This window comes from Thamnophis elegans, chromosome Z (genome assembly GCF_009769535.1).
Source record: "Thamnophis elegans isolate rThaEle1 chromosome Z, rThaEle1.pri, whole genome shotgun sequence".
In the NCBI taxonomy this organism is placed as follows: Eukaryota; Metazoa; Chordata; class Lepidosauria; order Squamata; family Colubridae; genus Thamnophis; species Thamnophis elegans.
Window position 1 is genome coordinate 111,126,084 of NC_045558.1, and position 25,208 is coordinate 111,151,291.

Below are 25,208 nucleotides of genomic sequence, written 5' to 3' on the forward strand. Positions count from 1 at the left end.
TGGAGCCTGTGGCAGTAGAAATCACTGTGCGGGAGTTGAAAAGTCCTGCACGGTGTTTTCTTGCCATATGCGTGGCCATGCAGCCGCGCACCTTAGAGGGAACAGTGCTTACAACCGATTTGCTTTAAAAAAAAGGTTGTAAAATTGGGCAAAACATGTTTAACAACTACCTTGCTTAGCCATGGAAATTTTTGGCTCAATTAAGGTGGTAAGTCTACGTGTACTGTTGATAGCTTCTGCCTTTTAGGGTCAACTATTCACCATTTCAATATTTTCACTGTTAATTCAAAATTGGTTGCTGTTCATGATGCCATTGGTTTGTTATTCTTTACATTTAATCATCAATCTCTTCTTTCTATTATGCTTCTTGAGTTTCATTTCTAGAAGTAGTAGATCATGTGCATCTTCAGCTTTCAGGCTAGCACTATTAGCAAAGTGGAGGAGAATCTCCCTACAATTTTAGAGCCATTGTGTGGTACATACACACATACACAAACACACACACAAACACACAGAGAATATATAAAATACAAAAATATATAATTATAATGTGTGAAAAAGGCTTTTTAATTAATAAAACATGAATACATTAGCCATTACGTAGATTTCATAATACTTTTAAAATGGGGAAAATGTAATTTAATACATCATTAAATGAGTATGTGATACATTTAAGTGATTTACATCAGTTTGGAAAATTGATTTTTGAAGGGATTTATTTGCATTTTTATTATTTGTGTTTATGGTTTTACTCATGTGAATATTGCTACAATGAAGTTTAGAGAAAATGGATAATAAAGTTGTTAGAATACAATAGGATAGGATAGGATAGGATAGGGTAGGGTAGGGTAGGGTAGGGTAGGGTAGGGTAGAGTAGAATAGAATAGAATAGAATAGAATAGAATAGAATAGAATAGAATAGAATAGAATAGAATTTTTTATTGGCCAAGTATGATTGGACACACAAGGAATTTGTCTTTGGAACTCTCAATGTTCATAAAAAGACAAGATACATTCATCAAGAATCTTAAGGTACAACACTTAGTGATAGTCATAGGATACAAATAAGCAACCAGGAAACAATCATTATCAATATAAATTGTAAGGATACAAGCAACCTGCAGTCATAAGTGGGAGGAGATGGGCAATAGGAATGATTAGAAGACAATAATGCAGCCTTAGTGAACGGTTTGACAGTGGTGAGGGAATTATTTGTTTAGCAGAGTGATGGCATTCGGGAAAAAACTTTTCTTGTGTCTAGGTATCGTGGTGTGCATTGCTCTATAGAATCATTTTGAGGTTATGAATTGAAACAATTTATGACTAGGATGTGAGGAATCTGTAAATATTTTCATGGCCCTCTTTCTGACTAATGCAGTATATAGGTCCTCAATGGAAGGCAGGTTGGCAGTAATTGCTTTTCTGCAGTTCTGATTATTCTCTGAAGTCTGTGTCTGTTTTGTTGGTTTGAAGAACCAAACCAGACATTTATAGAGGTGCAAATGTCAGAGTAAACAATTCCTCTGTAGAACTGAATCAGCTTCTTGCGCAGTTTGAACTTCCTGAGTTGGCACAGAAAGAGCATTCTTTGTTGTGTTTTTTTGCTGATGTTTTTGATGTTAGGTGTCCATCTTGAGATATGATAGAACCTAGAAATTTGAAAGTCTCTACTGTTGATATTGCGTTGTCTAAGCAACCAGGAAACAATCATATCAGAGGGGTTCTCTTAAAGTCTACCACGATTTCTACGGATTTGAATGTGTTCAGTTCAGTCGATACTATTTCTCAAAAAAATAATGATGAAAGTTTGCAATGTCCTGACATCATATTTACTTGTAAATGTGAAGTACTAATATTATTGGGAAGATGAACAGTCTTCTCAAATAAATTATGCATTACAATTGTAGAGAAAGACAGCCTCACACTACATTCACATAGCCTTCTGCGACGGTTGAATGAGGTGGGAGTGAGAGGCACCGTTTTACAGTGGTTCTCCTCTTACCTCTCTGACAGGTCGCAGTCGGTGTTGGTCGTGGGACACAGGTCCACCCCTAGGCCCCTTAAATGTGGTGTGCTGCAGGGCTCGGTTTTGTCCCCCCTCCTATTTAACATCTACATGAAGCCGCTGGGCGAGATCATTCGACAGCACGGGGTTAAGTATCATCAGTATGCTGATGATACACAATTGTACCTCTCTGCCCCATGCCAGCTCAGTGTAGCAGCGGACGTGATGTGCCGATGCCTGGAAGTTGTCAAGATCTCGATGGGGATGAACAAGCTCGTACTCAATCCCGACAAGACTGAGTGGCTGTGGATGTTGCCTCCGAAGGACAGTTCAGACAGTCCATCCTTGATCCTGGGGGGTGAACACTTACACCCTCAGAGAGGGCCCGCAATTTGGGAGTCCTCCTGGATTCACAGCTGATACTGGAACACCATTTGTTGGCTGTGACCAGAAGGGGCCTTTGCCCAGGTTCGCCTGGTGCATCAAGTGTGGCCCTACTTGGATTGGGAGGCACTCCAAATGGTCACTCACGCCCTAGTCACCTCAAGGCTGGATTACTGCAGCGCGCTCTACATGAGGCTACCCTTGAAAAGTGTTCGGAGACTGCAACTAGTCCAGAATGCAGCCACGCGAGCGATACTGGGTGTACCTAGGTACACCCACATTACACCTATCCTCCGGGAACTGCACTGGCTACCTATTGGTCTCTGGACGCAATTCAAGGTATTGGTTATTACCTTTAAAACCCTACATGGCTTAGGGCCAGCATACCTACGAAACCGCCTACTGCCACATTCCTCCCAATGGCCGGTGAGATCCCACAGGGTGGGCCTCCTTCAGATGCTGTCAGCCAGACAATGTTGGCTAGTGGCTCCCCGGAGGAGAGCCTTCTCTGTGGCTGCTCCAACCCTGTGGAATGAGCTACCCCCGAAATCTAGATCCAACCCACTCTCATGGCCTTCAGAAAAACTGTCAAAACCTGGCTATTCTGGCAGGCCTGGGGCTATTGACCTCATTGTTGAGGTCCAGCCCCGATCATAACATATGTATGTGTGTTGATTTTAACCTGTTTTATTTTCATTTTTTTTATTATTCTTTTTTCCCTTCATTGTAAGACGCCCAGAGTCCTCCAGGATTGGGTGGCCTATAAATCCTACAAATAAAATAAAATAAAATAAATAATAGCAATAACAATAGCATCTAAGCTTTTATAGCACTCTATATAGCTATGCAGCACTCTTTAGATGGTTTACAATTTGAATGAATATATATATATATATATATATATATATATATATATATATATATATATATATATATATATATATATATATATATATATATATATATATATATATATATGCATTTTGCCCTAACAATCTTAGTGTTACTTACCTTAGAAGAATGGATGGCTGGAGACCATCAGGATCAAATTCCTGGCTGTGGAAAACATTTGCCTGTAATACTGCAGTTTAACCATTGCCCTATCCATAAACATATCACAACATCAGTTAAAGAACATATTAAACTTCTCCAGTTAGTTAATACAAATATCTGCACAATCTCTTTAGTCTCATTTCAACCATACTTGTTGTTTCTATAAATTAAAATGCCATTCTTCCATTACTGCAAATGCTAATATTTGAAATTTTGGTTGTATGCTGTTTCCAAATTCTCATTACAGTATCTATACTAAATTTACTCAGAATATTAAATTGATGTCCAGTCACTAAATATGATTTAAAACATAGTGTATATAAATTGGATTTGTTTAATTTGTTATTCCTATTAATAACTTGGAACAAATTCAAAGTTCCATATTTACATTAACCACATTTGCTTGGAGAAATAAGAAATGTGCCAATAAATACTGTAGAAAAGTAAACTTCTTAGATCCTGTTCAAGTAAGTTTTGCCTTTTTTTAATCAGAGACTTTTAATTAGAAGATGAACTTTTTCATAAACAGTGGACTATTTATGTTTATTGGTGCGAGATATCTTGATAAAGAATTAAACATATTTCTTTATAACTGTTATATATAGATCTTACTATGTAAGCTGCATAGAATTACTTTGATGACTAAAAAAGGATATAAATGAATAAAAATATTAAAGTACAAAAATAAAACCTCAGTAAAGAGGGATGTTAAACAACTCATGTATATTAAGTTTCTCATTTAAGATTTATTAGAAATTCCACATCAATAGCCATATGTATTTTAAACATTGTGCATATGGATTTTTTAAACACAATTTATAATACTTTTTCCTAAAATAAACAGATTATTTAATTTCAAATACATTTATTTAATGCTTTCTCCTAATAAATGCATTATTTACAGGCTTTCGGTATTGTATCCCTATTGGAATATGCAAAGTTCCATTTCATTCAATATTTGATACTAGTTAATTCTAATCTTATATCTGTTAGCTGTCTTTCACTGAACTTCTTTTGTGATATTTATCTCTGAACTTTGGCATCACGGTAAGAAACAAACCTTAATTATGTTTTATGACAGAGACAACCATTATCATCTAGTGGTTAAGTCAAAGGGCTGGAAGAAAATGAGCATTTCTCTTAGCTACATCATAAAATGTTGGCAAAAAAATTAAATGTGTTTGTCCCTATAGGCTTTGAAGAGTCAGAGGTAACTCAGTGCACCACTTTATCAATTTTGATAGAGATAAATCAAATCTCATAAATGAATAATTAAATATCTTTGAACTTTATATAATGTAATGGAAAGTGGGAAATTATGAAAATAACTCTCTTACTTTCCTTTATTTGAAAATAAGAAGATGCACATCTCATTCTCCTTAAAAAAATATTAACTTCTGACCAAAAAGTCTCAAAATAGCAACTTTGATGTCTTTGTTTCTCAAGCTGTAAATTAATGGATTCAACATAGATGGAATAATGGAATACATTATTGTTATTATGAAGTTTGGATGTGATTCACTGTCAGCTATAGGTTTGAGGTAAGCAAGGCAGCAAGTAAACAAAAATAAGAAGAAAACAACCAGATGTGGTAAACAAGTCGAGAAGGCCTTTTTCCTTCCTTGAACAGAAGGAATTCTCCGAACAGCAGAAAAGATATATACATAAGTCATAATGACAAAGGCAAAACAACCAGTTGCTAACATAGCACTTAAAATTTGAAATCCAATTTCTGATACATATAAATCAGAACAGGCAATCTTAAGTAAATATGGGATTTCACAGAAGAACTGGTTTACATTATTAGAGCAGAAAGGAATCATAAAAGTGACAGTAGTATGTAATGAAGCATTGAGAAGACTGGCAGTCCATACGCTGGCAATCATGTTGGTACAAGCCTTCCTGTTCATTATCATTTCATAATGTAAAGGGTTACAAATGGCAACATATCGATCATAAGCCATGACAGTAAGCAGATAAATATCACAGCTTAGGAAAAACAACAAAAACATGACTTGGGCAACACACCCAGAGTGAGAAATAGTTCTTATATTTGTAAGAAAATTAAAGAGAGTTTTGGGGATAATGGCTGAAACAGAACCAATGTCTTGCACGGCTAAATTCATCAGGAAGAAATACATGGGGATGTGAAGATGGTGATCACAAACAACAGCTGAGATGATGAGAAGATTCCATGTTACTGTCATTAAGTAGAGTATCAGTAGCAAAGCAACATGCATAATCTGTAGCTCCCAAATCTTTGAGAATTCCCAGAGAAGAAACTTAGAAGTATCATTATCCATTCTTAAACAACGCACCCTAGGAAAAAAGGAAGAAGAGTTGTTAAAATATTTCCTCTTCAGTACAGTTCAGATTGAGTTGTAAAATGATGGATCAGCTTTTAGTGACAATCATATTAAAACCTGGCTCTAAAAATTAGTATGACACCCTGAGTATAATGAAATTGTGTTTTCTTAAAATTCAGGCTGATTACTTTTAAAGATATTAACCACTGTCAGATCTTATGGCTTCACTTTATAATCTTGGGCTTAGAGATGCTTGAATTTATTTCTTCGTTTACATAACTCTATCAGAAATAAGAGCATAAAGCAAGAAGGTTATTTTTATCAAGTCAGATAAAAGCTGCTGGAAGTTGAAACTGAATATATTCAAATATGTTAATGTGACATAATTGAGTTTGCTCTTTCTCTTTTCTAAGTTTATTCAGTTTTAACTGGCAGAGATAAGGCCAGTACAATGCCTTACATTATTGCTGAATTGAATATAACACTATAATATACAACTTTAGATAGGACAGGTTTTTGTGATTTCACAGGAGTAGCTCTAGAATTCTGTTTATGAGCTTTGTAAATTTATCCTGATTCAGAATTACCATCTCTACTAAACCCTATTATTTAATTCTTATACAAACATCTTATTTGTGTTAGGCTGAGATTAGGCATTTCTTTTATTTTGGCACCTGAAAACAAAAAGGGTTTTGTTACTTTTTAAGCATCATTTTAAATTTTACGGTTTCTTTTTATATATAAATGGACTTATATGAAAACCCTTACCTAGTTCTACACAAAATGAGGATTGTGAAAATGGCTTCTAATGAGAACCCTCAATTCTATTTGACAAATTAATTTGAATTAAAAATTAAAAGATAAACATCTTGTTTATAAAGTGAATTAAAATGTTTTTGAAGAGTCTATTTTCACTGACACAAAGTGAAAAAGAAAACATATTAGATTACAAGAAAATAATTGAAATTAAATTACATGAGACCAAGGTAATTATTTTTACTCAGCTAAATTCAGATACTAATCTGAAAAATTGAAGTATGTCTATACAATACCTAGAAAAGGAAGTGGAGGGGAAACAATGACAAAAACTATTGTTTGTTCTATTTGAATAATTTAGGATTTTTTAGTGCTGTTTATTTCCATTTCTCCACTTAAATAAAAGTTCCTGGTATCTCCATAAATAACTAACACTTAAATTGTAATCTGTATTTTCTTGGAATTTTAAGTGCAAAGGAAAGGGAAGACTTATGAATATTTAAAGAAAGAAAGTGACAAATAATGTATAATTCAAAGAAAATAGCAGTTAATGACTCACCTTCTCTATCCATGTTTATTCATGAACATGTCTTTATTTTTTTCTTGTTCACTTTCCAAAGCCACCAGTAATTTTTTGTTGTGGTGGTGGTATATTTTCATGAGATTTTATCTAATTTTTCTTCCCATTTCCCCAAGGATTTTTTTTTACAGTCTCAGTTCATAGTATAAATAACCTCCTTGAGATAGATTTAAAAAAAACCCCAAAGGCAACAAACTTTCTTAACAAGTTACCCAGGTGTCTTTATTGTTATAATTGAGGAGGGTGTGAGTAGGGAGAGAAGAGGGCTAATTTACAGGCTTAGTCAGGAAAAAGCCACATTTTAAGCAACAAAAATCTAAACTGCCTCAGTTTCATAATCTTTTAATTTTAGATTAAGGATAGCAATAAAAATTTTCAGAGTTATCATATTTTCCCCAACAATCTGGGTTGACATTTTATTGACTGTGAAAGGATTGAAGATTGACATGTTATCAGCTCCTTTGGTCATTTATTTTGGTTTTATGGAGTAGGAGGCTCAATTATTGTTACTTAATATTTGTTGCTATTCATGCAGCATATTGTATAGCTGTCCTCAGAAAATGGGATGTTTTGGATTCTGCTTTAAATAATGAAAGCAGAGAGACATGCAGAATTATTCTGAGTTCATTGTGATATAAATAATTTCTAAACTGTGAACATTCCTGTGAGCATCTTTTTATGGGTCTTGTATGTTTCTTATATTTTCTACTTTGTAACTTTAGGTTTTCCATCCTTCCACCACCCTCTACTTCATTGTGTTTTTCCTTTTTTTCTTTGTCTTTACTTCCTACTTCCTATGTGATTTGTTATCTAGTGGCTTTTACTTGGAATTAAGCTCTAAAATTTGTTAAGATTGGCCACATTCCACCCTCAATTTTACTTTAAAACCCTTCTGACAGGATGAGCTAGTCATTTTCTGAATATACTCTTTCCAGGTCAGGTTCACTCCATTCCTTACCAATAATCCTCCATGTAATTAATATAGATGATGGCCTAGGAAACGGAAATTCTCTTGAGCACACTAGTTTTTAAGCCAGTGATTTGTTTCCAAAATTGTTTGCTCCTTTATTGGATGTCAGCCTTTTGTTCGAAGTATGAATGAAAACACCACTTGTGCTCCTAATTCTTTAACTTCCTTCCCTAGCTTTTCGTAATCTCTTATTGTTTTCAGATTCATTGCTGTGTCATTGGTCCCATATGTAGGAGAAGAAAGGAGTAGTAAACCATGGGGTTGATTATTTTAGTAAGGTTCACAGTTACATCTTTGATTTTTACTTCAGAGAGGCAACAAACTTCCCTAGATTGATTGTTTGGTCTATACAGTCAGAAACATTTTGTACAGTTTCTCCTTCATATCTCAGAATGTCAGAAATTTGTGTTGCAAACATAATAAAGCAAACACAACGGTCAAAAATTTAATTCCCTCAGGAATGATAGCTCCTAGATTTGGACAGATTGTGTAAATTTGTGGTAACTATACTGTCAACTCTCCATGTTGTCATGGAAACAGAATAAGTGGGAGTAAATGCCACAAATACTGTTCAGCTGGAATTGGGTCTCAGATTACTGTTGCTGGCTGGGATAGGTGTATCTATTGTGTAAAATGATTTATGATACATACTGAGGGGAGGAGAAGAACAGGGGTAAAGTTCAGAAGCAGATAAACATTGCAAAGATTTGGCTGTGAATAAATCTTGCCTAATGAAGCTATCAATAAATCACTGGTTTTCATATTAAAACATTGGCTCAATTATTATGAATCAGTTACTGCATCATAAGGAAACTTGATATATGCATTTTATGAATACTTTTCCCTGTGCTGAAATGTTTTCTTGATTAGGAAACATTTTATTGCCTGAATTTTTGGAGGAATATACAAAATATTGAGAATCACATAAACAAATAAATACACATTTTTATTTTAGATATGTGTGAACAAAAATAATGACAATATTCCTTGCAAGTTACAACTTTAATAAAGTTTTATTAACAAATATTTCATTAGGTGACTGTTAACCCATCATCTCAAAGTTTTGGTATATGTACATGTTCTGTGTGTGCTGTATATATGAAAGAATCATAGTAGTATATTTAAAAGACTTCTAAAAACAATCATTGCAGAAATCTATGCATAATCTGGCAGTCTTCATTTTATAGGGTGGGGAAATTGGATCTAATTCTATAAAGATATATTTAAATTGTTGCATCTATCTATTTTTCTATGCAAATCAATGAGAATAACTTTCACTTTTAACCTGTTATATTTCCCAGATAAAATACCTCATGGCTAAAGTGAAGTATATTTAGTATTTTCCACATATAAAAATATTAACAGAACAAAAGTTCTCCAGATTCTTTGGATACATCAATATAATTACAAGCTAAATTGGCAGTTGCTAAAGATTTATTTCAATTTATTTATATGACATCATCTGTCTATTTTTTCCATTCCTCTCAGCCTGTTTTCATACATCCTGAAGAAAAATAATTTGAAATGAATATTTTCTGAATATGGACAGTCAAATTCTTAAGCAATTAACAAAGGGTCTAAGTAAGAGACAACACTTAGCCTAGAGTCTGTTCACCTCTTTTTCTTAGAAGAAACATTAGAAATAAGCTTTAACTATAATTTAAGTTAAACAAAAATATGAAACACAATAGTAAACACAATTTGAGCATCCTAAAATCAATTAGATTTCTATAAACATTACTATGTTTATTATGCTTATTAAACTTTGAAACTAAAACATTGACGAAAGAAATATCCTGTCTATTATGGAGAGCTAATCAAAGTAAATGTTCTCAAAGCATAACAAGTTCTTAATGTAACCTTATATGAATTTGCTTGGAATTGAACCTGACATGAAGGAAACTGTCAATATGAGATAGAGATATGAAAGAAAATGTTAGCAGTCTAGCTTGGAAAATAATGCAACAGTGAAATATTCCATATTCATCAGGATTAGTGTTATCTTAATGGACCATAACAACATCAGCAGAGGTGAAATCAGGCTCATTAATAAACAAAATAAACCCTTTAAGGTAGAGTAAGTTGCTTGCAATAGGGGTGAAGTTGTGTATCACATTTATTTTTTTCTCTTTCCTGATGAAATTCAAACATAGACAGGTACACAGTTCTTCCTTAAAATTTAATGACTTCTGAACAAGATTAGTCCTGGATGGAATAATGGAATGCATGATTATAATTATGTAGCAAGATAGGATGGACTGTCACATATCTCTCTTAGGTAACCAAAGAAAGCAGTAAATGAAAACAGGCTGAAGACAATAAGATGTAGCAGAGAAGTGGAGAAAGCCTTTTATCAAATTTTAATCACTGTCAAGTCTTATACAGTCTTTTGTAACAACAATTTAAATGTATATACATATAGAAATTGCAGCCTACAGGATTCTTTTTATTTTATTTTATTTTATTTATTTTATTACACAGACAACAATGGGAAAGGGAGAAGATGGAAAAAAAAGGGGGGGAAGGGGAAACCCATCTTCACATACAATATGTCGTTTGATCACAGGTGCATCCCTACTAAGTTTATACATCCCGTATCTCTCTGTTGTATATTTAATAAGCACCACAATAAGCTAGGGTTTAAAAAACAAAAAGAAACAAAATAAAACAAAAAAAAAAGGGTGGGGGGAGGGGGGGAGGCCAAAAAGGACAAAAAAAAGTCCAAAAAGGAAAAAAAAAAACATCATCACATGCATCATGTCGTTTGGTTACGGTTGTTTTAACATCTACATCTTCAAATAATATTTACCATCTCAGATATTTCCTCTAATGTAACTAAAGGCCTCATTTTCCTTCTACAATATATATTCAGTTAACATTAGCATTGTTTTCCCCCAGAGAATATACTTCTATTCATTGTTAACCTTGCATTTCATACCTTCAAACAGAGATCTTATTCCTTCATTGTTCAACAAGGCATCGCTGCCTATATATACCAGTTTTCATTTGTTCCCCTATTAGAATTGCCTTATCAGCAGCGAAATATCATTATAGTAAGTTCTTAACCTTATACATTATATCACCAGACCTTATATTAGTACTTCCTTATATCATTGTTGAATTATTTCACAGCATAATTATATCATCATTTACTTTTTCCAATTAAGGCATAAGTGTATCATTTTTCATTTCCAAAATTTTGTTTTTTTCCCCTTAGCCATTGATAAAACAAGTCCCATATCTTATAAAATTGTTCATCCTCTTGCTCTCTAATTTCAAATGTCAATTTACTCATTTTGGCACAGTCCATTATTTTTCGAATAACTTCTTCCTCTTTTGGTATTGTTTCATTTTTCCAGTTTTTTGCAAATACAATTCTGGCTGCTGTTAACACATTTACAATCAAATATTTTAAGTCTTTGTTGTAGGTTTCTGGTAAAATTCCCAATAAACAGACCTCTGGTTTAAAGTCTATTTGTTTGTGTATCATTTTCTCCAACCACATGTGGATTTTAGTCCAGTATCTTTTGGCTTCAGTACAAGTCCACCACATGTGGTAGTATGAGCCAGGTATCTGGTGACATTTCCAACACTTTTCTGATTTATTCTTGAACATTCTTGCGATTCTGGTCGGGGGTAGATGCCACCTGTAAAACATCTTATACAAGTTTTCTCTATATGCAGTAGACATTGTCATTTTGTAATTTTGAGACCACAATTTCTGCCAATTCTCTAAATCAATCCCATACTTAAAAATTTTTCCCCAAGCAATCATAGTTTCTTTAACTTGTTCTTCATGCAATTTAAACTCCAATAAATATCCATATAGTTTTTAAATTACTTTTTCATCAGTACCTGTTAGAATTTTGTCTAGCTCAGTCATTTTATTATAGAGACCTTTAGTTTTTCTATCTTCATTATATCTAGATTGTATCTGTACATATGAATACCAGTTCATTTCCATCCCTTCTTGCTTCAACTCTTGACTAGATTTGAGCTCACCCTCTGTATTCAATAATTCTGTATATCTAACTGTTTGTTCCTTTTTATGTATTATCGGATACGAAAATGCTTCAATTGTTGATGTCCAGACTGGAATTTTTAAATAATGTAATTTTTTAATCTTTTCCCAATTTAACAACAACGCCTCCCTTATATAATGTCTTCTAAAATAACCATGTGGTTTAGTTCCCTTATACCATAAGAAAGCATGCCATCCCAACAGCAAATCGTGACCTTCTACGTTCAATAATCTAGAGTTTTTTAATGATATCCACTCCTTAATCCACATCAGGTTTGCTGCCTGATAGTATAGCTCCCAATCGGGTAACCCAAAACCTCCTCTTGATCTAACATCTTGTAGTAATTTAAGTTTTATTCTAGCTTTTTTCCCTTGCCAAATAAATTTCAAAACTATTTTATTTAAATCTAGAAAAAAATCCTTACCCAGTCTGATTGGGATTGTCTGAAACAGATATAGAATTCTAGGTAAAATGTTCATTTTAATTGTGGAAATTCTTCCCATCATTGATAAATGCAAGTTTTCCCATTTCTCCAAATCGATTGCTATTTGTCGTTTTAATCTGATATAATTATCCTCTTTAAGAGTGCTACATCTAGGTGATAAATGTATCCCCAAATATTTAATCTTACTTGTGTTTTGAATCTGCAACATTTCTGACAACTGTTCCTTTTGTGTAGCTGGGATATTCTTTGTCATGATCTTTGTTTTATCTTTGTTTATTTTCAAGCCTACAGGATTCTTGATGAACCTGAGGAAACAGCCAAACCTCCAAATGGCATCAATGATTCTCGGAAAGATGGCTAATGACCACTCATTAGAAGGAATAAAAATCCCTGCATTCTCCATATATATATATATATATATTGTGTGTGTGTGTGTGTGTGTTTGATAGAATGCAATGCAATTCAAGAATTTCATAAAAATGAAGATTGTCAGACTTCTGCACTGAGTGCTTTTAGAAGTGTTTCAAAGATTTAAAAATCAAGTGCATTGCATGTATATGTATATAACAGCTTAGCTTTAAAATCTAATTGACACTAACATTACATTTCAATATCTTTTTACATATCCTGAAGAACTATAATATGAACTATATATATTTTCCCCTCAGGATAGGCTTCCCAAGGCTTAAGCAATTAATAAACAGTATACGATAATACCTAGCCTATATTTAGGAAATATATACTGTAGGTACAAAATTCACACTTTAAAAAAATGAAATGACATCTGATCAAAAAGTCTTGAAAAAGCAACTTTGATGTCCTTGTTTCTCATGCAGTAGATGAATGGATTCATCATGGATGGAATAATGGAATACATAATGGTAATTATGAAGTTGAGATGGGTTGGACTGTCAGATATGGACTTTAGATAGGCAAAACAACCAGTAAACATAAATATGGAGAAAACAACCAAATGTGGTAAGCAAGTAGTGAAGGCCTTTTTCCTTCCTTGAACTGAAGGAATTCTGAGAACAGAAGAGAAGACATGCACATAAGTCACAAGGACAAAAATAAAGCAACCCAGTGTTAATATAGAACTGAAGATTATAACTCCAGTTTCAGATACATATAAGCCAGGACAGGCAATTTTAAGTAAATAGGGGATTTCACAGTAGAATTGATCAATAATATTTGAACAGAAAGGAGTCATAAAAGTGAAAATAGTGTGTAATGAAGCATTGAGAAGGCTGGCTGTCCATACACCTCCAATCATTTTGGTACAGGTCTTCCTGTTCATTATCATTTCATAATGTAAAGGGTTACAAATGGCAATGTACCGATCATAACCCATCAAAGTAAGGAGGGATACATCACAGGTCATGAAGAAGAAGAAAAACATAACTTGGGCAACACATCCAGAATGAGAAATAGTTCTTATATTTATAATAGAATTAAAAACAGCTTTGGGTACAATGGCTGAAACTAAACCAATATCTTGCATGGCTAAATTCATCAGGAAGAAGTACATGGGTGTGTGAAGGTGTGTGTCAAAAATAACAGCAGTGATGATGAAAATGTTCCCTGTTATCGTTGTTGAATACAATATCAGTAGTAAAACTAGCTCCCAATTTTTTGAGAATTCCCAGAGAAGAAACTCAGATGTGACATTATCCATTCTTAAACTGTTGCAATCTGGAAGAAAGAGGAAATAGAAATTTAAAGTATTTCCTATTCAATATTATTTCAATGAAAATTTATTGAGGATCATATTAAAACTTTTTTTTTACTAAAACATGCTGAACAATAGCATTACAATAGAAAAGGAGATTTAGGATGTATGTTTTATAGTGCTGATTGTTTTAATCTCTCTCCTTAAATGAAAGGGCCTGAAAAATAATTTCTCTATAGACTACAATCTCATGTAATCTGTATTTCAATGGGATTTTATTTGCAAAGAATAGGGAAGATTTAGGAATATTTTAAAAAAGAAAAGGGCAAATAAACTGCAATGCAAAGAAAAAAACTGAGTGAATGACTCACCTTCTTGATCCACATTTATTCTTCCAGATTTCTTAGTTTGTTTTTCTTAGTATCTTTCTAAAGCCAACAGTGACATTTTATGCTCTACTGAATTATCATTAGATTTTATATAATTTTCTTGCCATTTCCCCAAAGAATTGTTTTAAAAAAACAAACCTGTCTCCATTGATATTGTTAAAAAGCTTCCTGTGTACTGGCTTTTTTTTTGCAACTCTTCCTGATGTTATTACCGATGTGTCTTTATTACTATAATGAGCAAAGTGAGAGAGGGAAGATTTAAGATGGAGAGTTCTAATTTGAAGGTTCAATAACGAAAATTAGATGAACAGCAAATTTGACCTTATTAATATTTAAGCTTTCTTCATTATGAAATGTTTTATTTTTAAAATAAATATGCCATGTTATCAACTATCATCATTAAGTTTGGTGTGGATTGATTGAATGATTGATTTGTAATCCATCAGTTAGATTTGCATGGCCCCCACTCAAAGTAATAAAGGATTACACATTGATTAAAATATAATAAGTCATAATAACAGAATCATGAAAAAGAAAAGATGCCCAAACAAAGAAACAATCAATCATAAGGACCACAAAAGTAACTCATAGATAGCATATACCATACCTTTCATCAGTATCTGAGTGAATAGTGAAATCAAAGAAGATATAATTATTGGGCCTCATTAGATGGCAATGATTGATAGATGGGAACATAAGCATGATTATTCTGTCAGAAATTAGAGGACAAGCAAGGCAACAGGAGAAACTTGTTTCCTTGTTATTTGACATATACTCAATAAAAGATTTTGTACTTGACAATAGCCAGCACTATGATTGCATCTAAAATCCTAGTTATCATATTTACAGTTCATGTACCAAAGCTGTTTCTGGGGCATTTTTGCAGTGGTGAGCTATGTTGGTGCAGTGGTTAGAATGCAGTACTGCAGGCTACTTCTGCTAGCTGCCGGCTGCCTGCAATTTGGCAATTCAAATCTCACAAGGCTCAAGGTTGACTCAGCTTTCCATCCTTCTAAGGTGGGTAAAACGAGAGCCCAGACTGTTGGCAGCAATATGCTGACTCTGTAAACTGATTAGAGAGGGCTGTATAGCACTATGAAGTGGTAAATAAGTCCAAGTATTCCTATTGCTATTCTTATGACATATTCATAAATGCATTTGCCACTTCTTTCTGGACCAACTCAAATCTTTGAGTGTTTTTTTTTTTAAAGTAGTATCATATAGTAATAGTATGTAATTCACTTATCTAGAAAAGATGACACTAAGCCATATATTTTAGTTTACAGGTTCAATAGACACAATATAACCCCAATTCTAAGGGTTTTTAGTTCAGAAATTGAAAAATGTGTAGTTGTTAACTAAAGACAAAAATGGTATCCCTAATCTATGTGTCATTTTTCATATTATGTATCTTTTGAGAAATGTAAAATTTCTATAATATCCTGCTACCTTGGACCATTTAAAATTAATTGCATCATTTAATGGTAAAATATAATAGAATGGATGAGTCTCCTGACACTATTAAATCTATTGGAAAATTATGAAAATCAACATTGTATTCTTTTTCCCATGCCCAAATGATGACATGGGATCATATAGACCTTAGAGTTGATTAATAAAACCTATTATATCTGAAATTATATTTATACTGTGATTTTTTAAAAAACAATTATTGGATATTTCAAAAGACTTTCAGTATTTCCTATGCTAAAGGCTCAATGTCATTTGTTTATTTTGTTTGTTTCTACTTGCTGGAAGTCATTATAATCATTGACATTTACAGTTATGGTGAAACACGAATTATTTTTAAATATCAGAGATCCATGAATTATTTATTATAAATACTTGCCATTGTTAAATCAATTCATCATGCAAATTTTAGACACTGTATGGAATAGAAAATTGATCATTCATATTTTGTGTGAACATTAGAAAACTACACGATTTGCATCAAAATTTTTAATAAATCTTAAATTATTTCTATATGAACTCTGCAGCAGCTAGACAGTATAGGAATTAGTAAACAATTAATACAGTTAACAAATGTGTGCTTTCTATGTCCTAAAGTATTTTTTTATTCTACTAAGAAAGTGCATTTAATTCCATGCCCTAAAGTTGTTTTATGTAATAGAACTTCATTTATTCTTCATTTGAGATATTTCTCAAATCTCAGATATCATATAAAGACTTGAAAGTGCCTGTATGAGACATGGAAAAATGAAGAAAAGATATTGACAAACCACTTTTGAAAATGTTGCCAAGAGAACTGCAGAAACTGTACCATGGGTACCAGGGAACAGTATTGACTCAATGGACCATAACACTATCAGTCTCTACATATATGAAATCAAGCTCAAGAAGGAACATAATAAAAATTCTAACACAATATATGTTGTCTGCAATTGGGGAAGTGGTTGTACAAGTTTTATATCACATATCTATTTTTCTCCTTTCCGATCAAATCATAACCTAGTTTGTTACACAATTCACATTTCTTTAAAATGCAGTGATATGTGACCAAAAAGTCTTGAAAGAGAAAGTTTGATGTCCTTGTTTCTCAAGCTGTAGATTAATGGATTCATCATGGGTGGAACAATGGAATACATTACTGTAATTATGAAATCAAGATGTGGTGGACTATCAGATATGGCTCTTAGATAAGCAAAACTAGCAGTGAAGAAAAATATTGAAAAAACAATAATATGTGGAAGGCAAGTAGAAAAGGCTTTTGTTCTTCCTTCAACTGAAGGAATTCTCAAAACGGCAGAGAAGACACGCACATAAGTCACAAGCACAAAAATAAAACAACCTAGTGCTAATGTACCAGTAAAAGTCATAACTCCAATTTCATACACATATGAACTAGAACAGGCAATCTTAAGTAAATAAGGGATTTCACAATAAAACTGATTAATAATCTTAGAACAGAAAGGCGTAAGAAAAGTGACAGTACTGTGTAATGAAGCATTGAGAAGGCTGGCTGTCCACAAACCTCCAATCATTTTGGTACAGGCATTCATGTTCATTATCATTTCATAATGTAAAGGGTTACAAATGGCAATATATCGATCATATGCCATCACAGTAAGGAGGCACACATCACAGGTCAAGAAAAAGAAGAAGAACATGACTTGGGCAACACATCCAGAATGAGAAATAGTCCTAACATTCATGAGAGAATTAAAAACAGCTTTGGGGACAATGACTGAAATGGACCCAATGTCTTGTATGGCTAAATTCAACAGGAAGAAATACATGGGTGTGTGAAGGTGCTGGTCAAAAACAATAGCAGAGATGATGACAAGGTTCCCTGATAATGTCATCAAATAGAGTATCAGTAGTAAAGCCATGTGCATAATCTGTAGCTCCCAAATTTCTGAGAATTCCCACAAAATAAACTCAGATGTGTCATTATCCATTCTTAAAACCTTGTACCCTACAAGAAAAAAAAGAAAGGAATTTTTAAATATTTCCTATTTGATAAACTTTCAATGAAAATTTAGTGAATATCACATTAATTTTTTTTCCTGAAAAATGTACTAAAACATTCTGCACTACAGTAGCAGTAATAATAATACAATACAATTGAAGAGACGATTTAGGATATATGACATTCTAATCTGTTTATTTTCATCTCTGTGCTGAAAGCAAAGTGTATGAAAAACCTTTTCTCTGCAGGCTGCCATCCCTTGTAATTTATATTTCATTTGGCTTTTAATTGCAAGGGGAAATGAGCTTTAGGAATATTTTTTTAAAAAGAAAGGGACAAATAAAGACAACTAATAAATAAGTGAATGGCTCACCATCGTGATCCACATTTATTCTTACAGATTCCTTTATTTGTTCTCTAGTGAATAGTGAATGTTGCAGTAGTGTGTAATATGGCATTTAGAAAGCTGGCAATCCATGCACTGCCAACCATTTTGGTGCAGGATTTCCTGTTCAATATTAAATTCAAATGTCATAACAGTCAGTAGGAAAACAGATTACACAAAGATTATATTAAACTCCTAACACATCTGATACACATTTGTCATTGACTTCAGTGGACAAGAGAATGAAAATGCCTTTTGAGAGAATGTTCATCTTGAACATTAAGAAAGGTTTTAATGACATGTTAACAATTAAAATGAGAGCATAAAGGGAAGTAAACTAACAAAGATTACACAAAGATTATATAAAACTCCAAACACAGCTGATACTTAATCATTGACTTCAGTCAATCAAGACAATGGAATAAGATAAGACCCCACCTCCGCCCCATGTGCATCTTGCTTGCTTCCTTCCTCCCCATCCTTGGCAATTTTAAAACAATTTTAGGTGTTCCTATTTATTATTTTAAAGTTTCATGTTGATGTATTTTTATTGTAGGCCACCAAGTCTTTTCTAGACAAGATGGGCAGTAAATAAGTTTAATAAATATATACAAATAAAAGGCAAGAGAAGCTTTGGCTGAATAAGCTCAAAATCAAATAAGTAAATGACTCACCATCTTTAGCCTTCTTGATTTATTTTTTACAGTTATCAGTGAGATTTACTACACATTGTTCAACCACTGCTGATATTTTATCCAAGCACATTTCCCCAGAGATTTTTTACAAAGCTGTCTCTATTGGGAGGACACTCTGTAGAATACTTTTTTTTTTACTCCTTAGACAATTTACCTAGAATTGATATTGTTTTAATTGGGATGAGGGGGAAGTAACTTGTAGGGTCAATAATGGGAAAGATTATATCAAATTATATGAACATTAAATATGGCACTGTCGATTTTCATGTTATAAAAATCTAAAATGCTTCAACTCAGAAGAATTTTGTTGTTATTGTGCAGGATATTTTACAGGCATCCTTAAAAATAAGATGTTATTGGTTCTTCTTTAAATAATGACAGAGAATGATGATATAAGCATTTTTTTTAGTTTTACTGTTGTATATGTTATCCTTAAAATATTTATTAGTCCTCTTCAAAAAAAATTCTGTATTATCCTGAAGATACTATGTAAAAGCTGTACCTAGCTATATTTTGCAGAAATGAAAAAATGAGAATATTAGTCCTGCATATTCAATTGAAATATATGCTTTGTTTGTAAGTGAAATGACATGTTCAGATTTTTTCCTTTATTTTACAAAATAATGTTTGAAATATTTGTGCTACCTGCTGCAGAGTGGCAGGAAATTATGTTGCCATTTCCCTAATCTTATCTAAAAATATTATTTTATAATTTACCCTATTGCATCAATGGATGAATAAACTTTTATCTACTTCAATAAAGTTTGGAGACTGATTGATTATGTGTCTTCACATAATCTGAAATTTGTCTTCTCTCTTAGCAAACACCTAGATTTTCTCTAGGATGATCAATCAATTCTTAACATGGTCCTTTAGATCTCAGCTGTAACCAAGTCTATCCATCTCTTTCAGCTTTTCCTAATCATCTTTTTCTTTTTCCTTTCATTTTTCTCAGTCTTATATATTTGTTCAGAACTCTGTGACTTTGCATAAAATGCCCAAAATATGAGAATATAAACCTGGTCTTTTATACCTCAACTGAGATTTTTTTAAATTATTCATTTGTTTCATTGGTGGGTTCCTACCAGTTCGGACTCATTCGGCCACACTGGTAGTGGTTTGGCAGCCTGGGTCACTTGAACTGGTAGTGACCCAGGACTGCCATGTCCCCAAACTGGTTCTCTGGGCGGATCCCTTCCAACTCTGTTGTTTTATTCTATTCAGTAAGATGTTCTATTGTGTAGTATTTCAGTGGAAGGTTGACCTAATTTTTCTTGCCATTCCCCCCAAAATGTATATTTTTAGTTGTCTCTATATACATATAAAAAAATACCAGAGTAAAAAAAACTTTTTAAAATAAAAGCAGCAACAACAATAAAGACTCTAGAGGTCATTCTGCAAAAATTTTCAGTATTTTAATGGTGGTGATGGTGGTGATGCAGGTCTAATTTCCAGCCTCAATAATAATAAAAAAAAACAGATTCAATAATAAAAAAGCCAAAGCATTAAATCTGTCGCTTTCAGAATTTATTTGATTAGCTGAGTTATATTAAAATATACAAATATGGTCAGAACAATTCTTTTTTATCAATTTTAGATAATTAAACTATGTCTGAGCAAGGAATTTGGAATGATTGCTTCTAATTAACAACTTAAATTGTATTAGTAAATAAAATTGGATGGTAAAGATAACTTAAATATTTAACATGTATTACAAATGAAGATGTGCATTTTTAAAAAAAAAATGATCAGAAAATGTTCTCAGAGCTGAAGAATCTTGTTGGATAAGAAGTGAAACGTCTTCAAAGAAAAAATAAGAAAGTTGAGTTATTTGTTGAAAAAAGTACCTTCGGGCCATTCTAAAGGAGATGGGAGTAAAAATTAAAAAACAGACTTTTGTGATCCCCTCAAATGGCAGTCCTTAAGTGAAGAGATTCAGAGCCGAGGTGGCGCAGTGGTTAAATGCAGCACTGCAGGCTACTGCTAGATCAGCAGTTCAGCGGTTCAAATCTCACCGGCTCAGGGTTGACTCAGCCTTCCATCCTTCCGAGGTGGGTAAAATGAGGACCCGGATTGTTGGGGGCAATATGCTGACTCTCTGTAAACCGCTTAGAGAGGGCTGAAAGCCCTATGAAGCGGTATATAAGTCTACTGCTATATTATCAAGTGATAGATGTTATTTGTAGAAGATTTCCCCCCCAAAATAAATGGTTTTAAACATGAATGCCCATGCATACACACATACCAATCCAAATGATAACAAATGTAGCTTTTCAAAGCAGAATTGTTATAAGCAACCCTGATTTATTCTCTAACTCTTCAGGTTGCTTGATTCTGAAGCAAATATCTCTTTCAAATGTTCTTTAAGGACAGCACTTTGTAGAACATATTCCAGTATATCTGAGTAATGGTAAAGAAAAAAAATACCTCTGCTTGATCTTCTCAAACAGGAGATTCTAATTATGGACAGTCCTGTGTCCAGTATGTTGGGAAAGCCCAAGTAAAACCTCAGAAAGTGCTCTTGGGCACTAGATGGAACAGTGCAAAGGCCCTCCAGGTCATCCTTATCACCTAGTCCTTGAGCAATGTTGTAAATCTAGATAGACCCCCAAAGTAATCATCCACTTCAATGTAGGGACTACATTGCTTTGGTCGCGCTGATCGATGATCTCTGGTGGGCCAGGGATAGGGGTCACCCCTCTATCCTTGTGCTTCTTGACCTCTCAGCGGCCTTCGATACCATCGACCATGGTATCCTTCTGCGACGGGTGCGAGAGGTGGGGGTGGGAGGCACCGTTTTGCGGTGGTTCTTCTCCTACCTCTCGGACAGGTTGCAATCGGTGCTGGTCGGAGGGCAGAGATCGACCCCAAGGCCCCTCAAGTATGGGGTGCCACAGGGTTCGGTCCTATCCTCCCTCCTATTTAACATCTACATGAAGCCGCTGGGTGAGATCATACGCCGGCACGGGATTAAGTATCACCAATATGCAGACGATACGCAGCTGTATCTGTCTGCCCCGTGCCAACTCAGCGAAGCAGTAGAAGTGATGTGCCAGTGCCTGGAGGCTGTTAGAGTCTGAATGGGAGCAAGCAAGTTGGCACTCAATCCAGACAAGACCAAGTGGCTTCTGATGTTCCCTCCCAAAGATTGTCCAACTGTTCCATCTCTCAGGCTGGGGGGCGAAATTATATGCCTCTCAGAGAGGGTTCACAATTTGGGAGTCCTCCTGGACCCACAGCTGAGTCTAGAACACCATCTGTCAGCTGTGACCAGGGGGGCCTTTGCCCAGGTTCACCTGGTGCACCAATTGCGACCCTACCTGGATCGGGAGGCCCTTCAGACAGTCACCCATGCCCTTGTGACCTCAAGACTGGATTATTGTAATGCGCTCTACATGGGGCTGCCCTTGAAGTGTGTTCGAAGACTCCAATTAGTCCAGAATGCAGCCACGCGAGCGATTGTGGGTGCACCAAGGTACACCCATGTTACACCTATCCTCCGTGAGCTGCACTGGCTACCTATTAGTCTCCGAATCCGCTTCAAGGTGCTGGTCGCTACCTATAAAGCCCTACATGGCATCGTACCTTGGTACCTGAGAGACCGCCTCCTGCCGATTACCTCTCTTAGACCAATTAGATCGCACAGGTTGGGTCTCCTCCGGATTCCATCCGCCAGCCAATGTCGGTTGGCGACTCCCTGGGGGAGAGCCTTCTCTGTTGCAGCTCCGGCCCTCTGGAATGAGCTCCCTGTTGAGATCCGGATCCTTACTACCCTCCCGGCCTTCCGCAAAGCCACCAAGTCCTGGCTGTTCCAGCAGGCTAGGGGGAGCTGAGAAGCATCTACCTCCACAGAAATTGTGAATGTTGGTTTTGTTTTTAATATGTTGTCTTTGTCTTGTTCCCCCCTTTCCCTTGTCTTTTGTGAGCCGCCCGGAGTCCTCCGGGAGTGGGCGGCATACAAGACAAATAAATAAATAAATAAATAAATAAATAAATAAATAAATAATAATAATAATAATAACAACAACAACAACAACATGGTCCTTCTCATCAAAATTAAAAACAGCTCCAGATACCTGAATAGCACTTCAGTGTCCATATATTTCTTTTGTGATCAAAAACAGTTGAGAGCAATCAAAATATAGGTGGCATTTGTTCCCATATCAATGGATGGCATCCAGAAGTGGATTTCAATTTTTTTTAGAACCTATCCTATAGGTGTGGCCTGCTTTGTTGGAGTGGCTTGCTGGCCATGTGACTGGGTGGGAGTGGCGTGGCAGTCATGTGACCGGGAGGGAGTGGCCAAGGTTATGTCAGCATTCCCAGTCAAGATAGAGGTATTAATTACACAGAAAAGAAAGAGGCATCCATACATCTGAATTTAACCTCAAAGCAGTGACAATAACTTAAATTCATTAAATAATAATGTTTGTTAGGGCTATGTACTGTTTTTGAATAAATAGGAATGTAAAGCCCATAGCTTCTACTTGGTACTTTTTAAAGTAGTGGCATCTTTTTCCTGGATTCATGAAATATCTACTTTAAAGAGTTGTGGGTGGGAAATATCTACTTTAAAGAGTTGTGGGTGGGTACTATATTTACAGTCTTGTATTCTCTTTAGTACTTTGTTTGGAACAGAATCCAAAGTACCATGCAGTCCTAGCATTTGTGCTAAAACTATGCAAGTTATTTTACAGGGCTCTGAACACTCCTCTAGATCTCGCCAATGAAGCAGATCAGTGATGGGTTTCAATTTTTTTTAGAACCTATTCTGTGGGTGTGGCCTATTTTGTGGGCATGGCTTGGCAGTCATATGACCGGGTAGATATGGACAACTTGACATCACTCATGCACACTCAGTCACATGACCACCCACCCAAGCCATGTGGCAAAAATATTTGGGACTCCTATGAAGAGGGGGGTGGGAAGAGAGGGGAAAACCTTCCAAAAAGAGACAACTGAAATATTAAGGGCTGAAATTAGGAAGGTTGGAGAAGGCAGGACAGAGGGGAATCCAGTAGAAAGCTATCACATGTTGGGGAAAGAACTTTGGGAGATCGGAGGAGGCAGGACAGAGGGGAATACAGTAGAAAGCAATCACACTCTGGGGAAAGAACTTTGGGAGATTGGAGGAGGCAGGACAGAGGGGAATCCAGTAGAAAGCTACCCCACTGTGGGGAAAGAACTTTGGGAGATCGGAGGAGGCAAGACAGAGGGGAATCTAGGACAAAGCTATCACATGTTGGGGAAAGAACTTTGGGAGATCGGCGGAGGCAGGACAGAGAGGAATCCACAAGAAAACTCCTGAGCTTGCTGCTGCTGTCTGGTGGATTGTGCCACTGGACCTCTCCATGCTTCTCCGTTCACCACCTCCACTCCCAGGTATGGGACTTGACACTGGAATTGGGCTAGGATAGTGCGGTCGGGCAGGGGGGAGTGAGAGATGGAATTGCTTCCGATGGGTGGGGGTGAGTGAGCAAGCAGCAGGGCTGGGGTGGGCATTTCGGATGATACTCCCAGGTCCACCGGTCAAACCTCCTCTCACCAGATTGGTAAATTTCACCATCCGGTTCTCCCGAGCCGGTGCAAACCGGAAGAAACCCACCACTGAAGCAAATCTTCCATAGTACTCCCACAACTTTCCAATGCTTTGAAATCCAACCAAATGATTTATACAGGCCTATTTCATACTTTATTCTATATGGCTATCAGGGTGGTTTTACATATTGTTCACAGGTGGTCTATTTTCCAAGTACTTAGAGGGCCAAGAACTGCCTTTCTTAGATTGCAGCTTTAGCTCCCTTGAATGTTAACACAGCTTCAGGCCATTCAAATGTAGACTAGCTCTGATCCTGGAACCATATCACATGCTTTATATATTAATATCATATTCAATGTAATCATTATTGCTTAAAAAAACAGACAGCAGTTAGAGTCATTTGTAACAAAACATGGGCAATAAACAAGAAGTTGATTCATCACCACCACCCCTATTTTACCTTGTTTCTGTCTTACATGCATTACTAATATTTTCCTGCAATTCTTCCATAATTGATTATGATTATCTGGATCCCTTTCAGTTGGGTTTCAGGCCTGGTTATGGCATGGAAACTGCTTTG

At 35.1% G+C, this 25,208-nt stretch overlaps 3 protein-coding genes across 3 annotated transcripts; all 3 read right to left on the minus strand.

Annotated features, from left to right (window-relative positions):
• Positions 1-4,821: 4,821 nt before the first annotated feature.
• LOC116521457 (olfactory receptor 14C36-like) lies at positions 4,822-5,745 on the minus strand. The gene has a single exon (XM_032236126.1). It carries the CDS (start codon positions 5,743-5,745, stop codon positions 4,822-4,824), a length of 924 nt encoding a protein of 307 aa, XP_032092017.1.
• Positions 5,746-13,278: 7,533 nt separating this feature from the next.
• LOC116521458 (olfactory receptor 14A16-like) lies at positions 13,279-14,196 on the minus strand. Its single transcript, XM_032236127.1, has one exon. It carries the CDS (start codon positions 14,194-14,196, stop codon positions 13,279-13,281), a length of 918 nt encoding a protein of 305 aa, XP_032092018.1.
• A 2,869-nt stretch (positions 14,197-17,065) lies between these two features.
• On the minus strand, positions 17,066-17,998 carry LOC116521459 (putative olfactory receptor 14L1). The gene has a single exon (XM_032236128.1). It carries the CDS (start codon positions 17,996-17,998, stop codon positions 17,066-17,068), a length of 933 nt encoding a protein of 310 aa, XP_032092019.1.
• Positions 17,999-25,208: the final 7,210 nt, after the last annotated feature.

Bases quoted from the DNA above. Each gene is read 5' to 3' on its own strand.
- LOC116521457 (XM_032236126.1), bottom strand. From the start codon at position 5,745: ATGGATAATGATACTTCTAAGTTTCTTCTCTGGGAATTCTCAAAGATT.
- LOC116521458 (XM_032236127.1), bottom strand. From the start codon at position 14,196: ATGGATAATGTCACATCTGAGTTTCTTCTCTGGGAATTCTCAAAAAAT.
- LOC116521459 (XM_032236128.1), bottom strand. From the start codon at position 17,998: ATGGATAATGACACATCTGAGTTTATTTTGTGGGAATTCTCAGAAATT.